At 38.2% G+C, this 26,144-nt stretch overlaps 2 protein-coding genes across 5 annotated transcripts in view; one reads left to right on the forward strand and one right to left on the reverse strand.

Moving 5' to 3' along the window:
- The window catches only part of tecpr1b (tectonin beta-propeller repeat containing 1b), a 29,756-nt gene extending 11,969 nt beyond the window's left edge, over positions 1–17,787 (reverse strand). The window contains exons 1-13 of one of the 4 annotated variants that reach the window (XM_036590263.1): positions 17,769–17,787; positions 16,116–16,222; positions 14,699–14,941; positions 13,010–13,195; positions 12,722–12,865; positions 10,788–10,910; positions 9,001–9,175; positions 7,073–7,170; positions 6,730–6,831; positions 2,797–2,927; positions 1,682–1,884; positions 982–1,254; positions 454–560 (exon numbers count right to left, since the gene is read on the reverse strand). In XM_036590263.1, the coding sequence (XP_036446156.1) occupies positions 454–560; positions 982–1,254; positions 1,682–1,884; positions 2,797–2,927; positions 6,730–6,831; positions 7,073–7,170; positions 9,001–9,175; positions 10,788–10,910; positions 12,722–12,865; positions 13,010–13,195; positions 14,699–14,923 (1,767 nt within the window). In that variant the 5' untranslated portion in view covers positions 14,924–14,941; positions 16,116–16,222; positions 17,769–17,787. Of the gene's footprint in view, positions 1–453; positions 561–981; positions 1,255–1,681; positions 1,885–2,796; positions 2,928–6,729; positions 6,832–7,072; positions 7,171–9,000; positions 9,176–10,787; positions 10,911–12,721; positions 12,866–13,009; positions 13,196–14,698; positions 14,942–16,115; positions 16,264–17,768 lie in introns of those variants that run through there. The other 3 variants (XM_036590265.1, XM_036590264.1, XM_036590261.1) reach the window with 3 other exon arrangements.
- A 90-nt stretch (positions 17,788–17,877) lies between these two features.
- Positions 17,878–26,100, forward strand: bri3 (brain protein I3). The gene is made up of 3 exons (XM_036590276.1): positions 17,878–18,392; positions 20,056–20,170; positions 24,029–26,100. Exons 1-3 carry the CDS (start codon positions 18,260–18,262, stop codon positions 24,159–24,161), a joined length of 381 nt encoding a protein of 126 aa, XP_036446169.1. The 5' UTR covers positions 17,878–18,259; the 3' UTR covers positions 24,162–26,100.
- Positions 26,101–26,144: the final 44 nt, after the last annotated feature.

Below are 26,144 nucleotides of genomic sequence, written 5' to 3' on the forward strand. Positions count from 1 at the left end.
GTTGCACAATTTGTACAGTTTTGACAGCTTTTTGTTTGAAATATTTCCATATTTATGTATATTACATATGTATATTTCCATATATACAGCTGTTGCCATTTCACTTGAAACAAATTATCAGCTGCTTGTGTCCCCACATTTCTGTGGTTCTGTCACACATATTACAAGATAATACACAATTAATTTGTTCCAAACTACACATGACTCAAATTTCCCATGTAGTCAACTCCTTCAATGTCTAAAGTTTTATTACACACTTCCTTATCTTAGGAATAACGCAACCAGTTTACACTATAGTTCATGTACTTACTAAATAAAAAATATTTAGATTGTAGTAGGCTTTTGGGATTTGAATAATTTTGAACTCTGCATATTTGAATAGTCATGCTCAATTCTAGAACTAATTAAAAAGAGTATGTTTAAACATGATTGTAAGCTGAATCTTGTGTGTACCTTCTCCATAGTTTTCTCTTTTTCTCGTAGCGCTCTCTCTGCCAGAGGACCCTGAGCACCTGCTGCACTAAGAGCAGGAGCGATGGAGGGAGACAGCAGGCCTTCTTCTGGGAGAGAGGAGCCAGAAAGAAAAGAGAGACAAGGACAAAATCAGAGAAGAAAGAGAAACCATTTATATGTAAAGATACAACTAAGATCTGTGGTTATCACTGCTTGTTCTGACTACCCCTGTCCTGTACATGTTGGCATTTTCTATTCTAATACATACACCAACTAAGGGAAACTATAGGACCAAAAAAGATAGGACCAAAAAAATATCTGACCTTTTTGTTCAAAGACATTCAGGGGGTTAATTTCCTCTTCATTTTAATTTTCATAACTTTTTTGTTTTAAATTTTTCTAAATTTGAAAACTTTCTCATTTGCTTTCAAATTTAAATGACAAGAAATCCCAGATTTTCAATGTCTTAGATTTTGGATCCCATTGTATACAACCAGAGTGACTGACTGTGCTACCCAAATGCTGTACCTGTAGTTTCCAGCCAGCTGATACTGGAACTAGAGTCTATCTCACATCCTCCTCCTGTGATCGAGGCCCATGGTGGACCCTCCTCTTGCTCCACAATGGCTTCCAGCTCCATGGGGTATGTGGCCACTGAGCTCTGCGCAGTACTTGCTGGGGTGGCTTTCATCTCCTCCAGATCCACGTTACTCCAAGGGAGTTCACCACCATTTAGCTGGCTGGATGGGAGCACTGGGGCCTGGCTAGGAGCATCGTCCTCCCCCGCAGCCTCCTTTAGTACTGGGTGGAATTGATTTATCACAACATTTTTCAAATATAACGTGATATCAGATGCCATTTAAGCTTGCATTAATAAAGTTATTGATCCCATGTTCCTGAGTACAGTTACTCTGTGGTAAAAGAATATCTGACATAGCTCGTTTTGACTGAACTTCACATAACATTGTAAACATTAACCAGTCAGAAAGCAGGATGGAAACTTACTGATTGTTTTGTTGGTATATATTTTAATCTAATTTAAAGTAAATTACAGTTAGTTAATCAGGTTTTATATATATATATGTATATATATATATATATATATATATATATATATATATATATATATATATATATGTGTGTGTGTGTGTGTGTGTTATATATCAATAGAATTAAAATGATAAATCAGTATTATTGTGTAATTAGACGGCATATCGGCTAACACTACCTTCCTGGTCCACTTCAAGTGAGGTGGGGTTTGGCGTTGTGGTTGACCCCTCTGGAGGAGCGCTGCAGTCAGCCACCAGGGCGGAGATGAAACTATCACTGGTGATCTTAGGGATGTGCTGCCTGGGGACATCCGAGTCATCACAACTGAGCACGGAACCCTGAGAAGGGCCAGTGAGCTGACCACCGAAGAGGCAGCCATCACTGCTCAGCAGACCAGAGTGAGAGGAAAAAGGGGGAGCTGTTCAAAAACACTAGCACTGCACAATACATCATTTGTTAAATTGTTATTACTATATTCATTTTTGCAGCACTGATATCTCAGAGACTCACACCAGTCCCTGAATATTTCATTGTGTGCTGTGAGCATCCTGACCAATCACAGATGTTTCTATTAGAGTTTGGATGAATCAAGGCATTTACATGAACTAACATAAGTAATATTAATAATAAATCAATAGATAATATACTTGCTTAAAGAACAGAAACATCAAAAGAAAAGAGGTAAAAAAATACAGGAGTTTCCAAAACAGGAGTTTAAAAATTTATTAAAAGATATAAAGAAAATGGGACTGACAACCGTGCAAGACCTGGTAGACCAGAGAGAAAAAGAAACAGACAAAAAAAGGAGTAAACTTGCTAATCAAACAAAGAAGTCGCTGGTGTTCTTAGCACAATGGACGGTCCAGACCTCAAAATTATTGAATGTGTTTGGGATTAAAATACAACCAATGTCTAAGACTGAACTTTTGAGGTGAGGAAAAATATCCCTGAAAGCATGTCTCCTGAAAAGAATGGAAGCTGCAATAAAGCCAAAGGATGGATATACTAAAAAAGAATGGACTCACTAAAAACTCAAATAAATGAAAAGAGACATGTCTCAAAACAATGCAAGCCGGCCACATCAAACAGCTCTTATTTATTAAAGATTGCAAGATATATCTTAATCACAATAGGCGACAATGTAATTGCAATACTAGCATTTTCTCCATATTGTGCAGTCCTAAAACAAATATCATCAAATATCATCAAACATATATAAATGGTGACACCTGCTGGAGAAATTCTGTACTGCAAGGTGAAATGGAACAGTATGCTGTGGTCACAGTAACTGACCTGGGCCTGTTTGTGGCATGACCTCTGTCCAGTTGGGCACACACAGGGACCCATGCCTTCCCAGTTACCTCAGTAGGGGTGACTCCATGGCGGAAGTAAACAGTCCTGTCCTCGCTGCCAACCCCCCACACCTGCAGCATATTAAACCAATACTGTTACATGACACAATAACAAACAGAAAACAATGTTAAGACCACAATATATTGATGCCATTGATCAGATTTTCAGATTTCAGTTAGAATGCAGAAGGATTATGAACTTTCCTTCTAATGCATGTTATAATTGATCCAACATCCCTTATTAACCAGCTTTATATAATATTTGTTGTTTCTATGTTTGCTCAAATTTATTCTAAACTTTTTGTCACTCACTTATTGATCCCTTCATGAGTTAAATTAGACATGCTATGGCCAGGACTGTAGCCCTCCTAGAATGGCTTTACGCTTTGAATAGTTTCTCTTAGCAGTGGCAGGGATCCAAGAAACCTTAAACTTTATGGTCATAGACCACCCTGCACTGGCCAGGGCAAGACAAGACATTCAGGTCAGGATAGTGTAAGATCAAATATAGTCCAGACTGGCAGGATCCTCCTGACAGACCTTTCAAAGGCCCTTGGCAGAGCAAAATGACAGTACATGAGCCCACAACAGTCACAGCTGTGGACTACATTTCCATTTTTTATAATGTCTACAACATATTTTTCAATCTAATAAAAATCAGTAATACTGATAAAATGTATCTGCTGTCCCATCATGACTAACACTGCAATAAATAACATCTTGGCACATCACAGGACTGCAGTTAAATTATTATAAGGATATTATAAAATTATTCCATCTACAGTACTGTGAAAAAACACCTTTCAATTATTTAATAACCAGTAAAATGACCATTAAGTACAAGTTATTAATTTATCAGCACAAGAAAAAAATGATATACTTAACAGAAAATTACACAGAAACCTCAACAAATAAGTATTATTTTTCAGTTTTTAGTGTGTCCACTAAATTACAGCTGCCATTACTTTTGGGAGACTTGCTTTCTATCTGCAAATATGTTTTTTCCACATCTCCAAGTTGGTTTCATTTTCCACAAATCATCTCAAACATATTCAGTGATGCTGAGGTCTGGACGCTGGTGTAGACAGTGAACTGTTCTGAGAACTCCAGCACCATCTTTGTTTGACTTATAGCGTTGAGTTGTAAAGGGCAGAGCATGATTTTCTCAATGTGAATCTCTCAAACATGAAAGCTTATGTACTGTTGTAACAGTTTTGGTGGTCTATGAGGTAGATGTTAGGAATCCAATTTTCTCTGTATCTTTTAGTAATTTTTCACTTATTTTCCTTTCACTTTCCCTTTTCTACAATAGTCTTACCAATTCTTATATTTCTCATAATGAGATATTTTAGATATATTACCTGCATTGGTGTAGACTTGGTTATACTGACAGTTAGCTGGTTATAGTCATTATAACAGAGTAGCTATACTATAGTTAATTTATTATGTGTTGAAATATCAAGTCATTATCATCCTCAAGCCTCCTCCAGCAGCACAACAGCATGTGATCGAAAAGTCAGGGCATTGTTAGGAAACATTCGGGAAAGGCAGGACATATCATACCTTCAGCATGTCCTGGGCTGATGCTCTAGCACTTTCTTTTTATGTGCTGACACACTTCTCACAGATGGGATATTGTTTCCGATTAACCCAAATTAAGGGAGGAGAGAAAAATATTTGCGGCGCATCTGAGCCCTGCGCACAGCCGGGGCTGCTGGGAATGAAATGTGAAATATGGGCACACAGTGCAGAGGCCAAACTCAAATTAGATATGCTCCTGTATGGCCGTCCCAGGCCGAGAGTATAGGAAGAGTATATATATGGCTGGGACATGCGGGCAGAAGGAGCAAGTCTGGTGCTTAGGTTACAGAGGGAGAGAGAGAGTGAGAGAGAGAGAGTGAGAGAGAGATGAGGGGGAGGGTGCATCGCTAGCAAGCTCCACACTGACACTCAGCAGCTCTAGCCGCTCCTTCCAAAAGTGACACCCAGGGAAATGTGAGAGGCCAGAGGGTGTGAGCTGAGGACTAGACTGTGTGCGCAGACAGTGCACAATTCTATCGCTCTAGATGAACATACTGGACGTCAGAGGACACAGTGCAATGATGCTTAATCCTCAAAGCTGCATGTGAGAATGATGGTGTCATTACAACTGAAGAGCACCCACACCCTCGCTTCTCCATTGACAGGCCCAGCAGATGGGTTTCCCCAAGTACAGGCTGTTCACTCACAAGCCAGGCTGTCTCACAGTCGAGCAACACCACTAAATATCATCACTGGACAATTATAATGTAACTGCCAAAGTGAAAGACATCACACACAGTACAATAAAACAGTGACAAACTGGTGGTACAATCTGTTTTCTCCAAAAACTGGTGTTTCCTTATAATAAATGAATTTGTCTCTAGTGAAATGTGGGCTAGTGTGTAAAGTGTCTTCGATGTATGAAAAATGAAATTTCAGAGATATTTTGTTAAATTTGATATTCATGCTAACATGGAAGGTGAATTGATCTAAAAAAAAAAAAGATCAAAATGGATTACAGTTCTGTTCATTAAACAGATAGTTCTGATTGGCTGAACCACATTCAAGCCCTTGTAAAATAGTCAATATATACACACAAATTTGGTATTTAGGCACACATCAACTGTTATTAAAAAAACATTGTGCTATTCATAGTCGTTGACTCGTATGTTGCTTGGCAACCATATCCTACTGCTAGCAAACTATATTGCTTGGTGGACGAAATGCAATTATTATCTATAATGCAGTGGGCCCAAAACATATTTGGACATTTGTGCCATATTTAATAATGCATTCAATTCATTGTGTTAGGACACAAAATGTCAAACCAAGTGGCAACAGACCATCCCAAGACTGTAAATATCTTTCTTTGAAAGTATTCTCTCAAAAAGTGGCTGGCGTGTTTTCATTTGAACCGCTTCTTTATGGTCTGCAATCCAAAATGCCTTTGCACTCATCTAAATACATGATCCCAACAATGAACACAAGCTCGTAAGAAAACCAGCCCCAGAGTTTGACTTTTCCACCTTTGTGCTTTACTGTACTCTTAGTTTAGACTGGAAGGAATTCTTCTCCAGGCTTTCTCCACATGAGGAGTCTACCATCAGTTGTATGTCATGCTAAAAGTGTTTCTCTCTGAAACAAAAATAATTTTATGAAGTAACCTAAAGAACTTCATTAAAGTTTACCAGTGCTTAAGTGGTTTAAGTGTCCAAAACCTTTTTGGGGCCATCATATGACTGCACACATCCATCGACATTCTGAGTTACTGTGGAAAGTTTTTAAAAACCATTGTGCTATTCATGAGGTAATCTTTATCCATTGCTTGGCAACCATAGCCTGTTAATGATAGGCTATGATAGGCTGTTAATAATAACTGTTAATGAACTACATTGCTTGTCAGAAGAGTTATAATTCTTTTTTCTGATAAATTATTTATTTAAAATACTGCATCATATTCTATATTGTCACAGCTTCACATGGTAAAATCACTGTAACGTATGGCCTTTCCTGGTTTTATAGAATCATATTTGAAAGCTTCTGAACAAAAACATTTCCAGAAACTGAATGAAGCTGCATATGAATGTATATGTTCATGTAAAGACCCAAAGGTCAATCGTAAAACAAACTAAATAAATTACACTAGACCCTCATAAAGTATATCAGTACAGTACACTTTCTATCTTTACTGTTTTACAATGTGAAAGTCTTACAGTCATATAAGCTGCGGTTTGGTGTCCTTGAACGTATCCTTGTGTGCCTTTAAAGGAGCTGATGTATGGTAAAAGAAATGTAACAGCTGGGCCATAAAATCTTCTCATCTCCTCTATTTGTAGCCTGTGCTGGGCCTCACCTGGTCATTGGGCCCCACGCTGATCATCACCATCTCTCCACCAATACTGATCCAGCCTAAGCCACTGGAGTTATGAGAGTTCACTCCTCTTCTGAACCACACCTGTCATGCACACACGCATACATACATACACATATGTACATGTCCAGTGGGTCACATTCTGTTCTTACATGAAATTTATGAGTGTAAATAGAAACTGCCAGTTGTCCACTGTCCCTGAAGAGTGAGTATTCGACCTTTATCTCATACCAGACTGCCTAGGATCAATACAAACGCCAACCATAATCAAATGTCCTTTTGGATATATAAATCACTCAGAAATAACACTGTAGAAAACACTTACCTTGTTGTCCTTGGTGACCACCCAAACTACATTAACTCCAACTGCTATGTGGATGGCTCCAACCTTGCTTGGAGGATCCACTGTCACCCATGATGCACCTAGAAAGAACAAAGCAACTCTTTCACTAATTACAGTCATATGCAAATATTTTGGCGTCCCTGGTCAACTGACATGTTCTGTTGATTTTCTAAGTGAAAACAGGTTAACACTTCCTCTGCACGGAACACACACTTTAATACACAATTACTGTTTATTTGTTAAATACAATACATCTGAGGACAAAACAACATAAAATGTGGACGGTGCAAATAAATAGAAACTGTGAGGTTAAATTTGCAGAAAAATGGCATATTTAAGCAGTAATTGTGCATTAAAATGTGCAAAACTGTGTTCTCTGCAGAGGATGTGCTAACCTGTTTTAATTTTTTTTGACAGTTAGGTCATTGATGTGAAACAGCCTCAAGCCATATTCATAAATATTTGAGTGTAACACAGATAAACAATATTTATATAATTTAGTAGATCAGTTGGAGCACAAATTTTAAGTTTTTTAATTCTTCTATCTAAAAGTTTATTAGTATTTTTACCTTCTTTATCTTGATCTGTCCATATATCTGTTTAACTCATTACTTATTTTCTTATTACTCATATTTATCATTTTCTTTTAATTGACAAATTAATTTGTGTCACTTTTAACTGGTTTAATGTTAACTCTAATGTTTTTCTTGGAAACGCAAAAAAAGTAGACCAAAACTACAAAATGTCATGTGGCACAAGTACAAAGAAAAACTCTCAACTGGCTGTCAACATTAGAAAACATTAAGTTTCGGTATTTTTTTTCAAGTTAGGTCCCAATGTTTGTGACAACTCAGTTGGAGTGGCTTCAATGAAGTGAACTTGGACTTGAATACAGCCAACCGAGCACTATGTGCTACATGCTGTATATTCAAATATACAGCTCTCTGAACTCATCCTGGAATTTGTTTACTCAATCAGATAAACAAATAAGCATGTGTAATAATCCAATAAAATAAATCACGTATTATCTTGTTATTTTTTGCATAAGTCCATTACTGAGTGGGACGCAAACGGCTGACTTTGCATCTACTGCTATGTGAAATGGTGATCTAAAGCAATAGATGGACATATTTCAAACAAAATGATACATTTGTACAGTGCAAGTTATTGTTCACTAGGCCAGGTGGTAATATGTCAAACACACACACCTATAAATCAAAGACGAATCAATAAATAAAAAAATGCTCAGGTATGGATCACCACTTATACTAGCTACAGGTGATAAACAAGTGATGATATTTCGTTGCTGTGAATTTTTACTCATAACAATACAAAACATTTACATATTCATCAGAACATTCAAATTGTCATATAAATATTCATTTAAAAATGTGGATATCTGAACAGCAACAAATGTTAAAATGCCCATTCCTAGTAAGCAATGAAATGGCAGGGGGAGGTTTTTTAAGCCACTACTCATATCCTCACTTCATAATACAGTCATATGCAAAAGTTTAAACAGCCCTAGTCAAATTGCATGTATTACTGATTTTCTTAGAGAAAATAAGTTAAAATTTCTTCTACAGGGAACAAAAATAAACATGGCCTTTTTTGCAAATTTAAAAGTCCAATTTCTATTTATTTGCTATTGGAAAAAAGAAAACAAACAATAAAATATGCCATAACTTTTGCATTTTCCAATATGATTAATTCAGCAAATAAGTAGTAATTGTGCATTGGAATATGCAGAAGTGTGTTCTCTATAGAGGATGTGTTCACTTATTTTCACTTAGAAAAGTAACAAAGCATGGAATTTGATCAGGAGTGCCTGAACATCTGCATTTGACTGTAAGTCTTCTACAACTTCGATTTGCTTTCTTATTTAAAACTGTATTTTGACAGAGGCAAACCTTTAGGGCAGTCCCTGTTGATGCCGGTCCTGACAAGCAGCTGGCCGTCCCACAGCACAGCCCACAGGAGGTCCCCCGGGCCAGCGCTGATCTGTGACACTTCTCTGGGTACAGGAACGTGCTCCCAGGCTGTCCCCTCTGGGTTCTGCTGCTGGACGCCTGTACGGAACCACACCTGAGAAAAAGAAACAAAAACCACATTCAGTCTGGTCACGTGACCACATCAGTGGTCATCAGTAGACAGCACAATCAGTACTGAGTCGATCATTTTTATATTATTCCAAACATGATGCCTGCAACACCATCCAAAAAAAGTTGGAAAAGGAGGAAGTTTATCACTGTGTTACTTTCATTTTAACAACACTTAATAATCCTTTGGGCACAGAAGATCCAGTTTTGAACTTCTAAACTTTACACTGGTAACACTGGATAGTCCTTTTCGTCTTTGGTCCAGAGAACACAACATCAATTATTTACACAAACAATCTGAAAGGCTGATCAGACCATGATAAATGTATGCATCAGTCTATCTCAATGAACTCAAGCCCAGAAAAGTCAGCATTATTTCTGGACATTGCTGACATTTACCTTTCACTGTACATAATAATCTTAACTTGCATTTGTGGATGCAGTGACAAACGGTGTTTACTGACAGCGGTTTGTCTAAGTATTCCTGAGCCCCTTTGGTTATAGTCGTTACAGACGCATACCGGTTTTTAACGCAGTGTCATCTGAGTGGTCAAAGGTCACGGGCATGCAGCTGCTTTTTTTGGCCTTGTTTGTTTCCCCACAGAAGTTCTTGCTGACTTCCTAAGTCTTTTGATGATGTTATACATGATAGAGGGTGAAACACCTAAAAACCTTAAAAGCACCCATATAGGAACATTGGGCCTCATTCACCAAGCATACAACCCACTTACTCAGTTTTCACTAAGTCTCTGACATTCATCAGTGTTTTCTTATTTGGGATTTGTTCTTAGGCAAGAACAGAATCTACATCACTCAAGAGCACAAAGTTGTGAACAGTCCTGTGGTTTAAGAACACGAATGAATCTGATGCAGACTTTTTCTTAGGACCTTTCTCAAGAACACATTTAAGAAAAAAAACTTACTTAAGTTACTTCCCTGTAGAGGATGTGTTAACTAATTTTCACTTAGAAAATCAACAAACTTTTGCATATGACTGAATATATTTAGTACAGTGACTGAAATGTATGCCATGTAAACAATATACATGAATATGGCTAGTGAACATCACAGAGCCGCACTGACCTCTAGTGGTCAATACTGTGTAATATTCACATTTACAAATGATTTCCATCTTGGTAGAACTTCACACCTAATTCAAAAAAAGATAGGACAGTATGTGAAATGCCAAAAAAACAGAAAGAAGTGATGAGTAAATTCTCTTTAATCAGCAATAAACTGGAAATGGTACAAAAACACAATATTTTATGTTTTATCCCATGAACTGTCTGTATGTCTGTAAATATACGCTCATTCCAAATTTGATCCCTGCAACGTTTACCACTTTGTAACGTTACCTTGCCTTTTAATACATTTTTTGCCATTTTCCCTGAAAAAGACAACTCTTGCCCCAACTTTTTTGGGATCGAGTTTGCAATATAATTGCACACAACAACCACAAACATTAAAAATCGCACATAATTTCAGCTCATTTCAGTTCCCCATCTGCAAAAGCGTGAGTGTAATGGCCCTAGTGCTGCAGAAAATTACTTCAGTTGTACTTACTTCAGACTAATTCGGTCAGAAAGGGGTGGTCTTACCTTCCCTTGTTGAGACACGGCCCATAGACAGATGCGCTTCTCTGGACTGTCGCTGATGTCCCAGCCTCCACAGCTGATATCAGTGAAGGGCTCTGGAGGAGGCCGGCCTCTGTCCAAAGGCACCTGAGCCAGTACAGCACACACAGCTCACTCTCATGGTAGCTCAGGGACCACATTCATTATTTTCATCATAGCAGTCACCCTCACCGTATCAACTAAAGCCATGCCATTATGAATGTACAACACTTACAATGGCATGTGTAAGAACAGTGGAAGGGACTGATGAAAAGGACCATATGGTCACTTGATCTTCTTTTATTTCAGAAATAATTATAATTAGGGATGCACCCATCATGAATGTTTATGGATGATCCCAATTTTGAATTCTTTACAGCCAAACCAGTCAATTTTTTGGCTGATTTTCACTAGCCTTTTTTCAACCCAACACACACTGTGTAGGCTATTCTATTAGTGACAGTTGCAACATAAACAACATTAGTTCTCTTTAATGGGTCAAACTGACATTTTTAAGTAGTAAAATAAAAAATCTTTTGTCTATTAAAATAATGTGTATTTAAACATCCAGGAGGAATGTAGGAGGTTGTATGCTACAACATATTGTTAAAGGTGGAGCAGCAGCACTGAAATACAGCATTACACAATAAAACAAATCTGCCAAAATCAAAATAATAATTTGGAGCAAAAATCTGCCAACTGCAGTCTTTGCCAATTCTGACTCTGCATTTATCATAATAATAATAATAATAATAATAATAATAATAATAAGGGGGTAAAAATGCAATCTGAAGGTCTCAAGTGTATCGATTTTGGAATGTTTGATTATAACTGATTATATCTAATGCAACAAAGCATCTGCACATTATTGACTACAATAAAAATTTTCAGACACAGACCAGAAGGATAAGCAGTTTCAGAAAATGCGTGTGTGTGAATCCTACTAAAGTAATCAAAAAATTTTGAGACTTTCAGTCAAAAGCAAAATTTGACAATTTCCTAATGAACTGGAATTGAATTGAATCCCTGTGACGTCAGATTTACACCTCTATTAAATATGGGATAAAACAAAAGGATCATCCTACCATTGCAGTGGCAAATGGTGTCCCACAACTTTGAAGTCAAAAGCAGAGCTCAGAATGAGAATAAATCACAGAAAGCTGATGTCCATGTAGTGTTTGTTCGATTCCTAAATTAACCAACAAAAAGCTACAACAATTCTTTCTGAATTTTTTGTGTAGTGATTTTTTGTCATATTGTACATGAAAAACAGCTTGTCACTACAGTGACTTCAGTGACACTCAAGCATTATTTAAAGTGAAACAACAATTTTGGTGCCTGTTTTTTGCCTGTGATGAAAATGCATTCAATTGTATATTTGAAACTGAAAGTACAATATAAATTTACGCTTATTTTGATAATAAATCTTGTCCCAATTTTTTTTTTCAGTTACAGAGACATATAATGCCCTTTAAAAAACAAATCAAGAAGGACTTTTTGAATTACTTCTTATGTACATTTCTCAAAAGAAGAACTGCTAACTCTACTACTGACAGCTTCATGCATCCCAAAAAAGGATTGTTAGTGTTACTCATAAAACATAAAACCTAAATAAAATACCATAAATGCAATATTTATCATTTTCTACATCCAACAAGGCTTTGAAACTAAAATGGCTGTGGACTATTTTAGAAAAGCTCAGATTTTAGTCATTTTGTCAGTGGTGTAACGGTCAGTAGTGTTACAACTTTGCTGATGTTCAATATAACAGGCTGTGTTTTACATTTGAATTACGTACTGACACTGGAACCTCGTTTGCCATCGCAACTGTAGAACAATCCAAGAATAAAAACAAATGCACATAATCTTACAAAAGGGGTTTTCTTTGTTCCCCATAATTGAATGTGAAGGCCTATTACCCTTGACCTGAAGTCTGATACCTTGGCCCATGACCCCCGTGCTTTATATCTCCTGTAGCGAAGCCATCGCCTGCGACGGACACAGGAGTTCCATTTCTTCTCTTTGGTGAAGGTGGCAGGGAAGTCTACAGCGTACTCCCAGCCCTGCATTAACAACAAACACTCATCAGTACATCACCAACAGTAAATCAGCAAATAAACACACAAAAAAGATAAGATAAAAAAGAAGAAACAGCTACATTTTGTAGAGTTTTTAAGTTTTGTACTTGTTAGTTGATGATCACTCACCCCTGTTGCAGTGGACTCTCTCCCACAGCTCTCATCGTCCACAAACCAGTCTCCCTCCCACTCCCAGTTATCAGAGGGCAGATGGAAGCTGTGGAGAGGCTGTGGTTTCTGTCCCGACTCATCTGTCCATTGCCAGCGGTCTGTGGGGAGAAGTGTGTCTGTGTATCCTTCAACTGGGTTCCATCTCTGTAAAACATTCACGCCAAAACATGCATATCATTGTGGTCCAAAAAAAATCTGAATTTTTCTACATCACATGAACAAAGCAGCTGTCTTTTACATTGTGTAAAATGTTCAGGAGAATGGACCAATAGGAATGCTCCAAAGTGGCTTAAATAACATTTTCAAATTAACTTGCATTAAACATTCGGAATGTTTTTGCATCCTTCTATAAATTTACTATGTACTATTATTATTAAATTTACTACAAAAATGCAACACAACAAACTTGACGGTTTCCAGGTTGACAGTTGAGACTGCACTGTACACCAGGATTACTAGTTTTGGAGTGCTGCTGTCTGGCAAAGGTTGGTGATTTCTCTAGTCTGATACATCTACTTGGGGTGTAATATAATATACAGCACTGTGCAAAAGTCATAGACCACCACTCATCCGTCTTTGAGAAACAAAATCAGGCTCCACGCCTACTTCGGATCTTAAACAATCCAAAGGTGTTTCTGTCCATCATTCCACTGTGAGAAGACAACTCAACACTATGAGTCTGAAAGGATGTGTAATCGTCAAGAAGTTCTTACTGAGAAAAGAAAATAGACAAAAAGTAGAAAGTTTGCAAACAAAGAAGCTGTTGGTGTTTTCAGAACAATGAACTGACCATCCCAGAGTCCAGACCTCAACATCACTGAATGTGTTTGGGGTAACTTGGATCATGAGAAGCAGAAAATGCAACTAACTTCTTAGACTGAACTTTAGAGGCGTGAAGCTGTAATAAAGGCCAAAAATAAATAATTAAATAAATATGTTATAAAAAAGAGACACACTACATAAATAGTTCTTCCAATCAAATTTGTGTACTCAATACATTTTTAAAAATAATTATGAATTGTTCCAAAATAACCAAAACAAATGAAATCATGAAGAAATCTTAGCTAGGTTTGCTTTCATGATTTCTTTCCATCGATTTAGTTTTCATTTAATTGTTTTCTAAAGAATCCCAATCGAAACGTTGTCAGGTCAGAGTCTCACAACTCCAAACACCACATACACTATATGTCCAAAAGTTTGTAGACAACTGCTCATCCAACGTGTCTTCTGAAATGTAACAGCCTCTACTCTTCCGGGGCACTAGATGTTGGAGTATTGTTGTGAGGATTTAATTGTATTCAGCCACAAGATCGTTAGTGAGGTCAGGTACTGATGTTGGATGATTTGTTCTTGATCAACTCATCCCAAAAGTATTAGATGGAGCTCAGTCACTTTAGAAAATGCAGTTTCACTGCTCCACAGTCCAATGCTGGGGGGCTTTATACCCCTCAAGGCAACACTTGGCATTGTGGGCATTGTGACCTTAGGCTCATGTCCGGCTGCACCAGTGCTTCTCTATAGAGATTATACAAGCTGTATGCCCAACTGAACGCCTGTGTCAGCAATGGATGCACCTTAAAGTAACCGAGTTCATTAATCAGAAACTTGTGTACATTTACTGTATGTATAGCTTGCTGAATACTGTACCTGGTTCTCATACGTCTCCTCTTGGTGGCGGATAGGCACATCACTTGGGAGTACATTAAGATAGACCTGATGGTCACAACCGATGCCCCAGCAGCATTGCTCAGCAGCTGTGACCCGTTTCAGCTCCAGTAAAACATCTTTAGACCGTTTCCAGCGCCCTCCAGTGGTGCACAGGCTGAACACCCTCCCATACACATCCACGGCCCACAGGAGGGATCCTGGCATGTCGGGCCCCCTAGAAAACTAGAGACACAGGGAGGGCACGCTCATATATTTTACAACAGTTCAGTCTTATCCTCTGAGTATGGAAGCCCATTCCCACCACTTAAAATCAAAAGATCTACCACCTAACTTTCATTTTATTCATTAATAAGTGAACTGCTATGACATTATTGTGAGATAACAAGTAATGGCTATGCTATTAATTTGAGATGCTTTCTTATTATTATTTCTCACTATCTAGTCATTTTGATAAACTCTCATTATTTAAATATATAAGTTTCATCTCAAAAGCATAAAGCATGTCAAAATAACGAGAAAGTTTCTCAAAATACTGAGCCACAGCTCGAAATAATGAGATAAGATCTCAAAATAATGACTTATTATCTCAAAATAATGAGACAATATCTAAAAAACTTTTCAAAATAATAGTATTAATAATAATAGTGTTTAAAATAATGAGTTTGTATCTCAAAATAATGAGATAGTATTTCAAAATAATGAGTTTGTATCTCAAAATAATGAGATAGTATTTCAAAATAATGAGATAGTATCTCAAAAGAATGAGATAGTATTTCAAAATACTGACTTGGTATCTCAAAATAATGATTTAGCATCTCAAAAGAAAAAGCAGTAATTGTACATATTTAATATATATTGTATATATATATATATATATATATATATTGTATATATATATATATATATATATATAATGACAAGAATGGGCTTCCAAGACATTACAGTAGACCAGCTCTCACCTTTTGAGCAGATAAAACTGCTAACTTCTCGAGAAGTGTAATTTCTCTGGCATTTACTTTTACAGGTCAGAAAGTTTCCTATTTTACTACAACAAACCCAGCAGAATGTGCACTGTCGCGTTAGCAGAGCTGATAACAGATGTGTTTGTGCCAGCTAAGCTAAGCTACTGAAGAAAACAAACTCTCTAAAGAGTGACACGGTCATCTAATGACACTGGACACCAACACAGCCCACTGACCAAGTAGGTCAAATAAAGCAGGCTTACATAAGTTTTAAACATTAACAGGTTCTTCTAGCTCTACAGTCAACTTGTTTTATCGTTTTAAAGGACACGACGGTTATAAATTCCTCCACTGAACCACCTGATCTCGCGTTACTGCGCCTCAGAGAAGCAAAAGGCAAATCGCCGTTTGAAGAGGTTCACATGCAAACTTACACTTTATATTGTCGAAGCAGTCCGCGGAGATCCAGCGTCCATCCCGTCCCTCATAAATATTATCATCAGTTTATTCTTCTTATTCCAGGGCAATATTATAACGGGCTCTGAAACCCTCAACAGGAAGCAGGGCTGCTTTAATTCGGATTGGTTAGCGAGCAGAAGAGCTCAGAAATCCACGCATGTGATTGGACAGTCGCACTGGTTTCTGTGTGGTGGGAGGGGCTTGTTTTCTACGGTTGTTATACACGCACTTTTGCATTTTCAATTATTCATTCTTTACCGAATCAATAATTAACGGTCATGAGTTAACTTACACCGTCTGTTTCTCACAGACATTTACCTTCATCCAGTCTATGTTCATTTTTATCAGAATAAAACGACAATGTATACCTGTTATAATCTGCTATTATTACTCTCAGGAAAAACACACGCTGCCCTTGACCGGTTTTTAAGCCATTTTTATTTAAGGAGTTACAAATAGTTTTTCACCAGAAAATGAAAGATCAAATTTAAAATGTTTAAGCTAGCCCTTGCTCTGAAGGAAACCCTGCAGTGTGCAAGGCTCTATCTTAAATTGCTCCCTTCTCCCTGTATAGTGCACTACGTAGTTGGTAAAGTATTAGGGCTGAACTCAAACAATGCACTATAATGTGGAAGCCCATTTCCACTGAAATAAAATCACCCACAATTACTCTCTGTGTTCTTCTGTCAGCTGTATGAATTAGAAGAATTAGAATTAGAATTCAGAACCATTAGCCAACTGTGTTTTGCACACAGAGGAATTAGACCTCTGCATTTAACCCATCCATGCAGTGAAACACCCACATACATGCACACTAGAGAACACACACACTGGGGGGTGGTGAGCACACTTGCCCGGAGCGGTTGGCAGCCCTATCCACGGCGCCTAGGGAGCACTTGGGGGTTAGATGCCTTGCTCAACGGCACTTCAATCAAGGGGATCGAACCAGTGACCTTCCAGTCACAAGGCTAGTTACCTAACCTCCAACCCATAACTAACCCATGACTAACCCATGACCACAGCAAATTAACATGTGATTACGTTAGAATTTCATCTTTCTGTTTCAAAATACTGTGTACCTCCTCCGTAGCACCCACACAAGAAACCGTTACCCAACACTTTAATTTAGGGAATTATTCGCATTGAAACTCTGCATTGCACAATCAGCAGAAAAAAACATAAGCATCAGCCATACATCTCTGCTTCATGGTTGACACTCTAGCACATCTACCTAAACCCACTGCCCAGCACAGAATAACCCAAGTAACACTAACACACATTTTAAACTAACAGAAGACAACATAAACAACAATAAACAATCCCTTTTCCAGAGGGTGTGCTCCCCCCATGAGCCTCCTGGCGGTGCTTCGCATGGGCACACCCCCGAGCCTCTACTGCGCGTGAGGATACTACAGTATTATATTAAAATAGTGAATTATATTCTTCACATTTCTTCACTTATAAATCAAAATGAACAGTAATAGATTTGCGAGAGTTATTTTAGGATCTAATATAATAGATCATAATTTTGAGTAAATAAATCACACCTTCAAGATAAATACACATTAAATATCAAATCTTTACAATAATATTGTTAGACGCAGAGAAGACGTGTTTTTTGTACTAACCGTCTGATATATTTTAACGTCCGTTTGGAATCGAGCCCTAGCGCGTGCTCCTCAAATAGGGCACTGTCTCTTTAAGAAGCGCTCCTCCGTGCGGGCGCGCGCGTCCCCCTTCGTCACATGACTGCTGTCTTGTGACACGCCAGACAGCAGAGTAACGATTTTTGAGTTTGTTAAAGGAGTTTTAGTCACTGTTGTCCATTTTCTCTTCAGCCTGAGAGAAATCGACTCAGGGTCGTTATGGCGGTTCTTTAGAGTAAATCCGCACGTTCCCTAACCGTCATTCCTCCCTCGAGTCTGAGAGATTTGAGGGCGCTTTAGGTCTTACAGTCGGGCGACAAAGTTGGCGCATGGAGGACGGTGAAGTTACGGTTTCCTTCGTCGTGTTTTCTTCACGAAAAGCGAAGAAAGAGTCCACGGTCGTCTGTTAAACGCGTTATTAATATTCACGTTAATACCCGCGAACAGGACGCCTCCCGTCGGTCTTTTTGGAAATGGATAATAAACCTCTTCTACAGGACAGACCCCCAGCGTACAACGCCGTTCCCGGGGCTTATGAGTACGGGGCCATCCCGTCGCCCGCTCCCGCGCCTCCGCCCTATCACTACCCACCACCGCCCGGCCAAGGTAAGCCAGGCTATTAATAAATCTGGCTTTGCATACAAAGCAACTCTGGCGGAATTGTAACCTGCCCCCGTGGCACATATCAGACTGTTTAGGCTGTCATGTGTACGGAGCCGTGAGGAGGGCAGGGGGTAAACATAAAAATTATTTTGAGGGAACGGTTTGCGAGTTGTGCGTACATTTTCTTTTATTCGTGGCCACGATTTCTTAATATATTCCTACGATTAAAAGAACAGGCTGTAGGAGATTTTAGTGTGGTTTAAACCATTAAGATCTGTATCTGAATAGTTAGATTTCCTTTGGTCTTCAGGTTCGCTGAGCACAAATCTGACCGAACCGTAGTTTTAAACAGAACAGAAAATGTAAATGTTCTAAAAAAAACAAAAAAAAACAAAACAAAAACTAAATATAAGTGTTCGTGACCAAAAGCCAAGGTGTGAACGTTAGCTACCTGTACTAGCAGTAATGGCTGCTGTTAATGTTCATCGAAGAGCAACGTATGTGGCGGTTTTTCTTATCATACTAAATTTACTAAATTTAGTTGTGTGTACTCATTTTGAATCTTTTTTTTTTCAATACTCGAACATCTTTCTGTGCTTATTTTCTATTATCAGTCGTCCTAAATTACTGTAAGGGTGATTTTCTTAGCTGTTTTTTTTCCCTCTGAGTTGTTTCCTCTCAGTGATTAACTCGGGCGTGTGTGCTTTCACTTTCCATTGCGTGTAAAGAAGGCTGTTCTGTGTTCTGTGACTTGAACACATTTCTTGCTCTTTACAGTCATTTTAAATACAGAAAGATTTGTCATTATTTAGTCTGCAAGAGGCTGTTTTGGCAGTTATTTAATATCCCAATCGCTCTACAAACAGTACCTGGTGTTCTTTGTAGTTTTTGTTGCTCTTACAACAGGAGATGTTAGAGTAGAGTAGCCTAAACCCAGGTTTAAAGATGACCAAAACAAATCAGATCATGTACTGTTACTTTAGTGGAATAAGGACTCAAGTAGAAGTACCAAAAGACAAGTTGAGTAAAAGTGTACAAGCACTGAGTTTCATATAGAACCACTGTGGTGCTTTTTAGTACGTCCAGCATATACCAGTGTAGGAACTTTTATTCGTTTGGCTTTATCCTTTCATTTTTGGGATCTTTTTGGTCTAAAACAAAATGACAAAGCAAGAAAATCAGAGGTGTGAGCAATCACACAAAAACAGCTGCTATCACCAATGTAATATAGTGAAATGAAACACAAAAAAGGAATTAGTGACTGAACGTTCACATGTAACGTTCACGAGTCAACAGTAGATGCCTTTGTTCACAGATACACAAATGTACTTGAGTGGAGTTGCGGTATTGTCTTTTGAAAATACTCTGAAAATGAATCTGTATGAATCTATTAAGCTTTTGCTTGTAACTGAGAACTAGTTACGACCCACCGTCAGTTACAAAAGCTTTCACACAGAAACAGTGATGGTACACACAACTCACGCATGCTTTTGCTCTCATTAGAACAGTGATCAGGCATTATGTATGGACCATAAAATATTCAGAAAAATCTTTAAGAAAGAATAACTTGTTTAGAAAATGCCCTTTTCTCTGATCTCCGTCTGTGTGTCTCAGAAAGGCAGAAAGCTTTAATTATGTACTTCTTCCTACTTATTCTTTTCTTTAGCCTTCCCAGCACCTGCTGCCCCAGCCGCTGCCATCGGCCAGCAACCAAACTGTACCAGCACGTACACTATCGTCCAGCCCTCTGTAGTGGTGGTGGGAGGATGCCCAGCCTGCAGGTGAGGAAATTTACTTCACAACATTGTAACTATACTAAGAACGTATTAACCCGTCATATCTGGTAGGCTGTCAAATGTTTACACACGTTCTCAGTGTTACAGAGTATATCTCTGTGAATAAAGCAGCATGATGTCCGTGAAGAAAGAAGACTTCTGTACATCAGAAATTGATAAGAGAGCGCATATACTACCGGTGATCCTTGTGATCCTGGAGATGTGCCTTTCTGCAGAGTTCAGTTCCAAGCCATAAATTCTGGACAGACATACAGCCTGAGAGTGTAAACAGACCAGATTATGTAGCCAGTGGCAACAAGAGTTTCACTGCATTTGTTTGTTGACAGAATGGACATTGAGATCACATTAGTGTTGTTATTTGTGGATGCTGGGATGTGAATATGCTTAGCTTGTATGCTAGATGCTCCTGGTGCTAGTAGAATGGATGAAGCTGGGCTGTATGGGCTGATTCAGTAAAAATAGACCGATAGACCTGAGTGATTATTTAGTTTCAACCCAAACTTTGCCGAGCTCCTTGTTTGACTTTTTGTATCTGGTGAGCCAGATTAAGTTTGGAAATCTGCAGTTAGGTGGGTCTCCAGATTGACAGTTGTTGACCCCTAGATTGTTTCGTTTTCATCACAACATGAAAATGTAACTTTGCAAAACTTGGTTTCCTTATGATAAGAAATAGAACAGAGAGGCACAAGTTTCAGATGCGAAGTTGCTGACTGCTGCTGTGGATTATGACCATAGTGGTTTCTGTAGGCTCCTCTTCCTGTCAGCCCTGGCAAGCACATGACAGACATTTGAATGAGGCCAGCAGTCAGGCAGCCCACACTGCGTTTCTGGAGCTTTCACACCTATTTACTCCAATAGAGATGCAGACTTTTGAAAGCCTGAATGCGTCTATTCGATTTTCTGTTTTGAAAAGATTTAATGTCCGATATTAATAACTGAAGAGGGTTCAGATGTCTGGTCTGGGCTGTGAAAGAAATATTCAGAAGTTAACAACAGACGAGTAAGTTTAGTTGAAAATAAATACTTTTTTATGGTACCACGTTTAGACAACCTATCATCACATTTCATCTGTTTCCAGCGGGTGACTTTTATAGGTCAATTACAAAATAATAAAAATAATAAACTTTCAAAGGTGAAAGATAATAGTGAGCACATTCTTGAATAGTTGTCATTGTGTTGTCATATTGAGCTGTTCAGTTATGTTTGTCAAACATAAAAACAAGAAGTCTGACTTATGTGTTCATGGGAAACGTTCTTATCTTGGTTTATACAGTCTACAGTGCTTTTTTCCAAAAGATTATTTCTTATCTTTATTAGGCACCTGTTTCTTCTGCATGTTTTAATCACACATCTGATCACACATCATATTATTGGTTAGTGTAAAAATATATTGTTTTGACTGGTTAAAATCATCATATCACACGTTTTCTTTGACGATGATTCTAAGGTAACTTTCGTCCCACTTTGGTGTCTTTAGTGCAGCAGTCCATTTTGATGAGTATAACATTTTGAAACCCTGTTTAAAAAAAATGGATTGATTTGAAACTCTTAATAAAGGCCTGAACTGTCTTCAGCTGTCCTCTGCTTTCTGGGTCTCGGTGTATCAACAGTGTCATTCTTCTGTGTATTTAAGTTCCTCTGTGTTCATGTGATTGAGTGAAAGTCTGGTCACACTCAGAGTCACATTGGGTTTATGCAGAAAAATCAGCCTAGTCATGATGGATAGAACTCATGATGTTTCTGATGTCACTCTCAACTCTAGTCCAACGCAAATAAAAGATTGCTTACAGTTGCTTACAGTCGCACTGATGTTTGGACCTTGATCAGAGTTTATGTAGAGGGCATTTTGCTTTTGAATTGGTTCTTTGTAATAGCTGGTATATTTGTTTTGATTTTAATGTAAACAACTCTCCAAAACTCCATACAAGGAATGCTGAATTCATTAAAGGGCTCATATCCTGAAAAACTGAATTTTCCTTACTTTTTTTAAATTAGTTTGATGTAGAATGTAAATATTATTACTGCTACAAAACACACCAGTCACTCTCTAGTTTATTCCAAGTTGCAAAAACAGTCTGAGTTTGAATTCACTGTGTTTGTGACATCACACAAACCATCACATTTGCATATAATTTAAGAAGAGCATGTTGCCATGTTGGTAGGCGAGCTGTAACTCTGTGCTCTGATTTAGCTTGTCTCATCACCGCTACTGCAGCTACAACCCTGCCGGTGGATAAAAACCAATCAAAATAGACCAGAATGACCACAAAAAAGACAAAAAGATAAGTGGACACGACGCCACAAGCTCAGGCCTGCTTCTCATTTGAATTTTCCGTTCTACCTTAAGTGGTGCTGCAGTTACACTGAGCTGCCTTAAATGTAGAACAAATTTCGCAAGTTGGCAAATACGAGGCCAGCATCAGCTTACCTCCATTAGTGCATCAGTTTACCTCAATAAATGCTACTTAATTAACAAATATCTTAAACTTTCACTTGGAGATGTTTACTAACAGCTAAAGAGCAGCACAGCGGAGGTATAATCAGCCATTGGAGTTGCTGAACTCGTTTCACTGGCCGATCTAATACCGCGTCCCAAACCAAACACTTCTGTATTTCACCTACTACACTAATGAGTGCACTGCTAAGGGTATATCTGCAATTTTACATACTTACAGATATTTAGTGTGCTCGTATGCAGGGAAATGTCAGCCATTTAGATTTTAGCTTTTGTTTGTTGTCACCACACAATGAAATAAAATCAAGTCAGTACCTTCAACTACATTGGTTAATACGCTTAAAAAATGATATTTAAAAAGTGTTTTAAAAAAAATAGTTTTATTGCCTTTGCTGGATCTGTTATGCCTTGTTATCTCTCTTCCACCACCACAGCACTGCTGAACGAACGTAATGTTGCCTACCAAAATGGTGGCAGCACGATTGTGACGCCATCAGAATACTACTAACTGAGCCGACAGCGGATAAGCTATTAACACTGAAGTTATAAAGCGTGTTTCAACCCAGTCTGCTTTTTGAAACAAGGCACAGTACAGAGCAGTCAGTCAGTACTGAGATCATTTATGTATGTATCAGTCTTAAAGTCAGAAGAACAGTCTGCTTAATTCTAAAACATAAAAAGGTTGGAAAAAGGTCATGTACAAATGAATTGAACTGTTTGGTACATATAACCAAACAAAAATGGATCTCAAATAACCAAACAAAAAAGTGGATCTCAAATCGAATACAAGAATAATATAGGATATGGTCCCTTAAAAGCTTGAGATGACTATTTCTAATGCCTCAAAAGGACATTTTTAAAACTTAAAAAAGGAAAAACTGCCGTTTATGGGTGTATGCTTGAACATTCATTCCATGACCTCAGCATTCAGTGTAATTACTGGGACACATGTATCAGAATGCATCAAGCTTGTAGAGGTTGTTGAGGTTGTTTGCCTTTCACCTACTTTCACCTACCTGCAGAAAGTATTGTGTTTGTCACTGGTAGAATATTGAGTCCTTGCCTACATCTGGAGGACTAGTAGTGTCAGGCTGTAAAACCTTAATATTCTAATAATACACCTGTTGATTATAGTCCTGTTCGGCCAGTTTCGGGATATGAATAGCCAGAAAGCCTTCACAAAAATAATCATTTTTGTCACTGATATGTTTTCAGGAAAATGTTTTTTCTTCCTTAGGATTAGACTTTTTAATGCACTTGAATATAGCTGTAAATTAAATATTTCAGTGGTAAGAAACTGGCAACTGCTGTAAATGTTGGCTCTACATTGTGTAGGAGTAGTAATCTTGTAATAGAGTTTTGATGGCACTGTGCTCTTTTGTTTACAGGGTGGGGGTGCTGGAGGATGACTTCACCTGTCTGGGGATCATGTGTGCCATTCTGTTCTTTCCCCTGGGCATCCTCTTCTGCCTGGCCCTGCGGCAGAGGAGGTGTCCCAACTGCGGAGCCACATTTGGCTAGAGGGACCACGCTGCAGCCACCATTCGGGGCCCAATGACCATCGCTTTTTTCTTCTTTTTTAATTCATATTTTATGCATCAATGTTGTTAAAAAAAAGTAATAATTGCACATCTTATGTACTTTGATAGTCCAAATCTTGATAATGAACAGCCGCATGGTTCCTTTTTCTTTTTCTTCTTCAAGACTTAGTGACCGTGAAAAAAAACAATTTAAGTTTTCGCTTTTTTCTCCCACCTCTAAAGACTGTTGATTTTGTTGAGCATTTTCTTTATTTGACCATGCAGGCGAGACCTCTGTCATCCAATCACCGGTGCCTTTAAGATGGCCACTACTTAGAACTGTAGGCTACCGAAGCATGGAGACCATAAAAGAACTTGGCAAGGAAAGAAAAACAGAGATCATGATCACCCTTTGAACTGCTAAGGTGACTCAACCTGAGTGAAATCCTGTTTATAAATGACAGAAAGACTTTGCTGATGCTTCGTTTTAATCACACCACACTTTTCTGGTCTTTTTCCTTGTACCGATGGGGATTTCCTCTCTGTATTTGCAAGAGATGAGAATGTAAGCTGCCTGGTGCTTTTGCTTGTGTACGGAAGGAAATCAGTGCCACGTTTTATCTAATCAGCCTTGTTCACAGTGCTGAGCATGTTCTCCACCCAATTTTAAATCATGTGATCCTGCTTCTAGAAGACCAAACCACCTCCTCTCCCTTCTCCTCAACAGGTTCTTCAGGCCTGTAGAAGTACATTTAACCATTACCTTCATACTGAGCTCATTCTTTCTAGCTCAGTACACACTGTGGAATTTGTAAGTTGGGGATATTTACATCTCAGCTAAGAACATCAGTCTTTTGAGAAACAGCCTGCTGTCTGTTATTTGATAAACCATGTTCTGATTAGCACTGCGCTATTGATCAGTGTTAGGTGGTAATTTTTTATTTTTTTTTTTAAGTTTAACTCTAGTTAATTTAATTGATCTCCTTCATAGGCAAGTAATTGACCTTTCCATGCTCTGCCCACAGAAGTGTTCTTTTGTAGCTGCTGGTTTAGGCACACTTTCCAGAATATGGGCAAAAATTTGATTCACTGTATTTACATTTTTTGTAAGTACCAAACTACCTAAACTTGGAGTGCACTGTTCAAGTTATGTTTATTTTGTATGCTTGTGAAAGGGCACTCTTAGGATAGAGTGGGCGTAGTTTTGTGTAATAAAGCTCAGTTTAGCATAGTAGCAAATTTGGTATCATTTCTGCTTGTTTAGTTTTGACTAGCTATAATTATTCAGTTCAGCCCAGTAGTGGAACATTTTAAACAAGAAAATTTACTGGTGTAGTGTGACTCTTAACAAAGATAGCAAAGAATGATATTTTTGCCAACATGCTTGTTAATCATTGCAATAGGTGCTGCAAACAGACTCACTTGTGGGCAGAACATGGATAGAGGTCAGCTGGGTAGAACTGTCTAGAGCCGCAGTCTTCAAATCCAGACCTTGAATCTAGTTTCTCGTCCTGTATTTTGTAATCATTGCTAGTTAACAGAACTGTTATTGTTACTGATTGTCCAAATATTGTCTTGTCTACCAATGATTATAAACTCCCCAACTGGAAACTGCACTTAAGGTCTGGATCTAAAGACCTCTGATCTAGAATGTAGATCTTTTCGTTTGACCCAGAGAACGGATACTGTGTTGCTGAAGTCTGCTACAATACTATCTTTACTCTCCCAGTGAAAGACAATCAGTCTATAATGAATGTCCCTCTGTGCACCTGTGATTTTTCCAGTTATTGCAGAATGTCATGTCTTTGCCACCATTCTTTCCTGATGTAATTAAACATAGTCGAGGGTATTTGATTTGCTTTAGAACACTACGCACGCTGTAATGATAGGTTCAGACTTTTTATATGAGAGATAATGTAAATAAAATTCTATGAATGCGGCCTTTGAGTCAAAGTTGACTTTGTTCATATCGTTCCCAGTTTGC

Source organism: Colossoma macropomum, unplaced genomic scaffold (genome assembly GCF_904425465.1).
Source record: "Colossoma macropomum unplaced genomic scaffold, Colossoma_macropomum, whole genome shotgun sequence".
Classification (NCBI taxonomy): Eukaryota; Metazoa; Chordata; class Actinopteri; order Characiformes; family Serrasalmidae; genus Colossoma; species Colossoma macropomum.

Coding starts and splice junctions, on each gene's coding strand:
- bri3 (XM_036590276.1), top strand. CDS start 18,260: ATGGATAATAAACCTCTTCTACAGGACAGACCCCCAGCGTACAACGCC. Junction 18,393..20,055: donor CCCACCACCGCCCGGCCAAG/GTAAGCCAGGCT, acceptor TCTTTTCTTTAG/CCTTCCCAGCACCTGCTGCC. Junction 20,171..24,028: donor GGAGGATGCCCAGCCTGCAG/GTGAGGAAATTT, acceptor TTTTGTTTACAG/GGTGGGGGTGCTGGAGGATG.